At 43.5% G+C, this 7,014-nt stretch overlaps 1 protein-coding gene across 1 annotated transcript in view; it reads left to right on the top strand.

Annotated features, from left to right (window-relative positions):
- Positions 1 to 7,014, top strand: part of LOC144770548 (circularly permutated Ras protein 1-like) — a 278,089-nt gene that overhangs the window by 152,403 nt on the left and 118,672 nt on the right. The window contains exons 5-6 of the mRNA XM_078655152.1: positions 1,573 to 1,647; positions 4,787 to 4,869. Of these exons, the coding sequence (XP_078511278.1) occupies positions 1,573 to 1,647; positions 4,787 to 4,869 (158 nt within the window). The remainder of the gene's footprint in view (positions 1 to 1,572; positions 1,648 to 4,786; positions 4,870 to 7,014) is intronic.

The raw sequence follows: 7,014 nt of genomic DNA, 5'->3' as shown, positions 1-7,014 counted from the left end.
TGGCAGTTCTAAACTCTATGTCTATGAAGAAAGTGCTAGTGCAAACCTGGTGTGCTATGTGCATGTATATATATAGATATATATACACACACATATATATACACACACATATATATATCCTTCCAACAAAACCACCAATTGAACCTATGCCTCCATCGTGAGATGACATCTCACACAATTTACTTCCAAAACAAACAGCTCCTAGCAGGATCCAGTCAGAGCACTCAGCGGGCTGCAGAAATACCATTTATTCACCTCAGACGTGTTTCGGTAATGCTGCCATTTTCAACGTAGGTTACATGGTAAATGTCACTGAACACACCTTTATATACAAATTAATTCACTCCATCTTGTAATAGGTAGTAGATGTCAAGAGAGGAATGTTAGTTTTCATTACAATGACTTGTTTGTCCTCCGCCATCATTATGTGTGTCTTTAACTATTCAATATGGCACAGTGCTATTGCTGGTAAATTCATGATGCTTTTTAATGCATATTGCAACTCACACTGACTGCGAAAAATCATGTATTAGTTCACAAAACATCACAGTCATTTCTTTTTGTCCTCTGACTTATAACAAATTTGTCTTGATATCCCATTGTCAGAAGTGATCTTGCCAATCAATACATTTCAAACTATTGCCCTTGTTTTTCCTCTGAAATTTTTGGGATCGAGTCTATGACAAAATAGAGCAATTCATGTGCATTACCCCCATGTATCTCATGGATATGGTTGGCTACTGGTTAACTCCTGTCCTCATTGGCTATGGCTCTTAAGTGCTGTCGGATTCTAACATGAACAATGTGGATTGTACTTTTCGCGTATAGTTTCGGGCACAAGCATTGTAGCACATATACCACAAAATCACTCCTACAATTGTAGGCTTTACGAATGATCATTGGGGTATTTAATAGGGGGTACCATCCTAACCACATGCTTAGACCTATCTTGCCTTGACTGCTGGAGGTGGTCTTGACACTGAGATGCTTTGGACATTAAGGAACAAGAGCAGTGAATGTCAGTATCTCCAGACCCTCCAGCCTTACTTCATTCTACATACAACTGGGAAGTCCGGGTGAAGCATAGCTCTATCACCGGCATTCTGGCGGAAGCCCTATCTGTCTCTGTGCCCTCTGCCCCACTGCGACCTTAACTGTCTTGAGAAGGACCAGGAAGGGTTTGAAGAGACCTGGCATCTCCAAGAGCTGCAAACCACCACATCAAGAGCAAGAGGTGCAAGGAGTATCTAGGAATCTATGAAACTATGTGATTCGTTCTAAGATATGCAATTCATATTCTACACTATTATCTTACATAGAATGGCATGGTGTTAATGCCTGGAACTTCCCTATTTTGTATAAACATGGCAGTCAGTAGCAGACGTTTAACACCGAGAGGGAGCACAAGATTGGCCAAGACAGAGCTTAAGGCTTCCATTTTGTTTATCTTTGCTGATGTAGATGTGTATATGAGGTCAAAAACCACCACACATTGTCAGAAATATGCACCTCTAACTATGTGTACTGATTAATAATGTGTAAAGTCCTGACACAAATCTGCTTTTCTGACAGCTCCTCCTCCAGATCAGCTCCCGGCCAATTGTAACATCGTTCTTTTCAACATTTCTAAGCTGGTGGAGCTCACTGGTAAGAAAATATGTACTTGCAATAACCAGTCAAACAGGGTATTTTGGGATAGAGGAAATGTTTTTTCTGCAGCAAAGTAAAACGAACACCGCGTAGACCCCGCAGGGGCAAGGAACCCAAGCATGACGATTCAATGCCTTGACTTCAGAGGTGCCCCACAGAACACCCACTCCTCAGTGCATAAGTGATGAACATTAAGTGTGTTTGGTGATACATACTTTTGCATGCTAGAACTAACCATAACGAGCATTGGCAAAACCCATGCGTCTGACCGTGGCAAGATGGTACAATGGGTTGTTTATATTTTTTTATTGCAAAGATATTCCACAAAAATAAGAAGATAAAGAAACAATGCTACGCCCCAACGAGGCATCATATGCTTGCAGTAAAACCAAATAAATTAACAAAGAGCCACCACATATAATCGTATTAGATCAGAGTAGGTGCTTTTAACGCATAGGCGTACTCAGAACAGGCATAGAAACCTTTTAGTTTTAATGCACATCCCAGGAAAATAAGATTATTGACGGTACAAAAAAAACACAGTTTAAACACCAGGGCGACTAAAATGTAAAAGAATAAATAATAGAAAGAAACAAGTGTTTGCCAGTGAAACACTTCGCCACCAATACTAATTAATTTTTTTGTAAGCATTTGGTCACTATCTTTAGAAAGTGGCATGTTTTCTTTTTCCCTCCTGTTAATGTTTGTGACATATGTCAATGCCTGTTTAAAGTGTATTTCAGTGCTGTTTCCAAAAGCTGTCTTAGGGATGTATGGATCAGCTTCTGCTTAGGGCAAAACATGTATTGATCCATTAAATGTTGACAATTAGATTGAGGGATAAATAATTACATTTTAATTGTTTTTCTGTTTCCAACCATTGCTTTGATGACTTCCCCTTTGCTTCCCCTTTCCTTTCCTTTCCTTTCCTTTCCTTTCCTTTCCTTTCCTTTCCTTTCCTTTCCTATCCCTCCATTCTCCCTTCACTTCTCCCGTCCCTCCTCTCTTGCCTTCACCCTTCCTTCCTCTTCCTTTCTCTTCCTTACGATTCCCTTCCCTTCTCCCTTCCTTTAATTTCACTTCCCATATAATCACCATCCCTTCCCGTCCCCTTACCTTTCCTGCATCTTCCTTCCCTTTCCCACCCCACCCCACCCCATCCCTTCCCTTCCCTTCCCTAACTTTCCTTTCCCTTCTCTTCCCTTCTCCCTTCCTTTTCCTTCCCCATACCATCCCCACCCCTTCCTTTCCCTTCCACTTCCCCTCCCCTTCCCTTCTCTTACCCTTCCCTACCTCTTCCCTTTCCTCTCCACTTCCCCTCCCTCTTCTCTTTCGCTTCCCTTTGCTTCCCTTTCCCTTCTCCCTTCCCTCCTCCCTTGCCTTCTCCCTTCCTTTCCCTTCCCTTTCCTTCTCCCTTCCTTTTCCTTCTCTTCCCTTACCCATATAATCCCCATCATTTCCACTTCCCCTTCCACATTCCTTCCCTTTCACTTCCCCTTCCCTTTAACTTCCCCATCCCCCTTCCCTTCCTTTCCCTTCCCTTACCTACCATCCACCCTTCTCCGGTTGGCTTTCCCTTTCCCTTGCCCTTTCCCCATACCATTCCCATCCCTTCCCTTTCCTTCCCCTTCCCCTTCCCATTCTCTTCCCCTTTCCTTCCCCTTCCTTTCCCCTTCTCCTTCACCTCCCCTTCGCTTCCCTTCCCCTTCCCTCCCATTTCCTTTCCTTCCATTCTTTCACCTCCCCTCCCCTTCGCTTCTTTTCCCCTTCCCTCCCATTTCCTTTCCTTGCTTTCCCTCCCTTTTCCTCCACTCGCCTCCCCCCATCCCTTCCCTTCCCCTTCCTTCCCTACCCTTCCCTTCCCTTACCTTCCCATACTCATTCCCTTACGTTTCCCCCTTAATTACACAAGGATTCAATACATCCATTGCTTGAGCTCATGTTGCAGGGAAGAGAGGCCACTCAACATATCTTAAGTATTGATTTGCAAATCGGGGATAGAGGGAAGGTGGGGTAAGGAGACACAGATGGGAGAAGGAGGAGACCCAGACTGGGGACTGAACCCAGCCAAAGGAAACTTTACAAAGACCCACACACACCACTGCGCAAGTGACTGCAGCGAGTGAGCCTGGCCCGGACTCTCTGCAGGGGGCTGGAGAAAAGGGTCCCCTCCCCACAGAAACCAAACGACGCACATCATAGCACACATTTTAAAATATAGTGGATACAAAGCTGAATAACTTACAGCTAGTTGTGGTCTGGAAGGTGTGTAATATTACAATACTTCAGTGTGTGTCACAGGAACAAAAGTCCTCCAAAGCAGAGCATCGTGTGTGTGCTTCTGAAGATGTTGTATAACAGAAACAGAGCACTTAGATAGGAATCTGGCAGGAGAGACTTCGATAAAGATGCATTGCTTATCTGATGCTGTTGCCCCACTAAGAAAGAGGCCATGCAGAATCCCATCCCAAGAGCAATACCGCCATATTTGAAGTCTGTGTCAGGATGCAATGCCCACCACTTTTCATGTGCCAGCTGATAGTCAACTGCAAATATACCTGCCAGCGGTACCTTTCAAGGAAAATACATCTCGTCCGAGCCAAGCTGTCCTCTGCACAGGTCCCCTTCTCCCCAGATGTGCCAGATGCCACTTGTCTTCCATTTAGTGCCAGTCCATTCTCCTCTTTCTGCAAAAGATGTGATATGTCCTTAATGATAGAGTGTCTGGCGTTTGAGGAAGCTTGGGTTTGGATTGGCCATGGCTTCTCCGCCATTGCCTCCCAAGAAGGATAGTGAATGGCTCCATCCAGACAGTAGTTATACTTTATCTGGGCTTTGAGGGGAGACTCTGTGACCTGGCCCAGGGAAATGTTTACGAGGGAGGCTTTTCACCCTGGGTGGTGGGCTCAGACTTTGGTTCTGGAGAAGTCGTACTGGGGTGACCTACCTTTGAAGGAGAGGAACCTGTACTTCCTAGTGGGCATAAGAGCAGGCCCTTGACCAGAAGGAAAGAGAGGTGGGCCAAGTTGATTGAAGGCAACATGGATGGTGTCTTGAGAGGATCAGCTGTCCGTGCTTTTGGTGCTGAGGGCCCATTCTCCATCCTCCTCCTATTCTATGTCTGTTTCTTCCACAGGGCAGCCTGTTTCTGAGAGCCCTGTATTCTGCCAACAGTGCACGGCCGCTTTATCTGCGAGAACCCAAGTGGACGACCAAGAGGTAAACATCTTTTTGAGACTGGAAGCAAATATTCAAAGCATCATGCCGCAAAATTGTGATATGGTGGAGGTAGACACTATTTCTACAAAGCAAGCTGGTGTCAAGTGTGAAAAACAATTCACAAAATATCAGTGACCGTATGAAAAACATGAATGAATGAACCAGCTAAGCCTTGCATGGATTCCTTGAAAGGAGGTCTCTGTCTGATTAGTCCTCCTCTTAATAAAAACCTTGCCCATAGAACATCTCTTGCTCTCTGATCCTGTTCCATGCTGGTATCATTTCAGCATTTCCCAAGGGTACACCCTGGATCTTATGCAACAGATATACCGGCCGGTTCCTACTGGATCCTTCCCCCACTAAAATCTTATGGTTTTTGCCAGGTCTCAGAGAAGAAGAATAGTATTCTTCACAAAACACCTGCAATTGCGCTCTATCAGATATGTTTGACATATGCTTATTTGTAGGGGAATCCTTTGTTCCTGCCTACATTCTTTCTACAACCCATGGTTTTTAGTTGTTTCTGTGTAGGGTAACAGAAAATCCAGGCTTCCCAGATTTTCTGCTTCAGATCTAATAGTATTCCAAACTCACATCAGAGTATTCATGCTCTGCTCCCACAAATGTTTCTATAGATGTATCATTATATCACTGATACAATAATATTCTGTAGCAATGTACGTGGTCTGTAGTAATAGAAATACACACCTCTGGGATGTAGTCTAACCAGAACCATTTCACCTCCTTGATACAAGCACAATTTGGCACATTCTGCATACTGGGTTTGACATTGCTCATTCATTTTAAAATGTTACAGGTTGAACAAACTAAATTAAGCATTCTACAACCCAAGGGTGTCTGTCATCCATACTAAAATTCATCAAAAACACAAGCAAGACTAACAAGAAGCCACAAGAAAGAGCTTAAACGAAAATGCTGAATATAGAGAGTTTTAATTATCTTCCCTGATGTAAGAAAATATTACCATATTGGGTTTTTTAATACGTGCCCCACCAACATATTATAACAATGTGTTTGAGTTTTATAAATAGGTTGCTTCAAGAGATAAGGAGTATTTGTTTTTCCTTAATTTGCTGATGCCAATTGAGATTTTTTAGTTCCAGATAAAACATGTTGAGGCATGAATATGCAAGTAATCAAAAGAAGAGTGACCAATACAGGTAAGGTGTATAAAAAGAGAGAGAGACGGGTGTCGCACGTGAAGTCTGAGGCCAGTTGTTAGTGATCCGATGGTAGGACCAAAAATCAAGAAAAAACGCACTATTTTTTCAGGAAACCCTCACTCACCCTAGTGGTGACATGCTTCATCATCGGGTCCACCGGGAGAGATCGAGTACCTCCCCGGTGTGCTGCGACGCCAGGAGACTGCGGAGCAGGTTCTTGTGAAGATGAAGTGTGAAAAATTATAAGGTTTAAAAATGTCAAAGGTTGTACCAAAAAAACTTTATTCACTGGTTAACCTGACATATTAAAAATAAGATATGTGAAGGGAAACTAGCCAATTACTTTATACTGGTGTTTACCCTGTAAAGAAGGTCAACATGTTTCTGCCCATTTATGTGTGTAAATTTACTGGGCTTTCATCAGGACCGGTAAGAGAGTGTGCCAATGACAGGAGGGGCACGCTAAGGCCCGCCTTGCCAATGGTCGTGAAAGTTAAAAATAGCACTATGTGTAAAATTGGTGCACAAAGAAAAAGAAAAACAAACTCATAAGTAGTGGGGGTTTTACCTCTTTTGTGAGGAACCTAGGAGTCTGTAGGAAAAATTGACAGACAGACAAACACAAACATAAACACAGAAATATCGAGTCATTGGATTGTGCATATGTACAGTGGCCATAAAGGGTGACTTTGTGGCTCGACACGTGCTTGCATACATATCAAGGGCCGTGGCCGGTATGCCTTGGTTGCGCAGTTGAAATCATGCCATAATCCGAGGTGGAGGGACCTCAACTAACGCCGATTCAAACTGTTCAGCGCAGACTGTTGCATATATGTGGTATAGCAGCAGTGGCTCAAAGAGCAGACTAGACCATTATAAGTCTGTTTGTGAGGAAATACAAGATATATCTTGTTACCTATAGTGGGGTGTCAGGGATTGGACCCCGAAGGAAGACAATGCG

Source organism: Lissotriton helveticus, chromosome 7, assembly GCF_964261635.1.
Source record: "Lissotriton helveticus chromosome 7, aLisHel1.1, whole genome shotgun sequence".
NCBI classification, from domain to species: domain Eukaryota; kingdom Metazoa; phylum Chordata; class Amphibia; order Caudata; family Salamandridae; genus Lissotriton; species Lissotriton helveticus.
The sequence above is the reverse complement of the archived record's forward strand: the minus strand, read 5'-3'. Positions and strand labels throughout refer to the sequence as shown.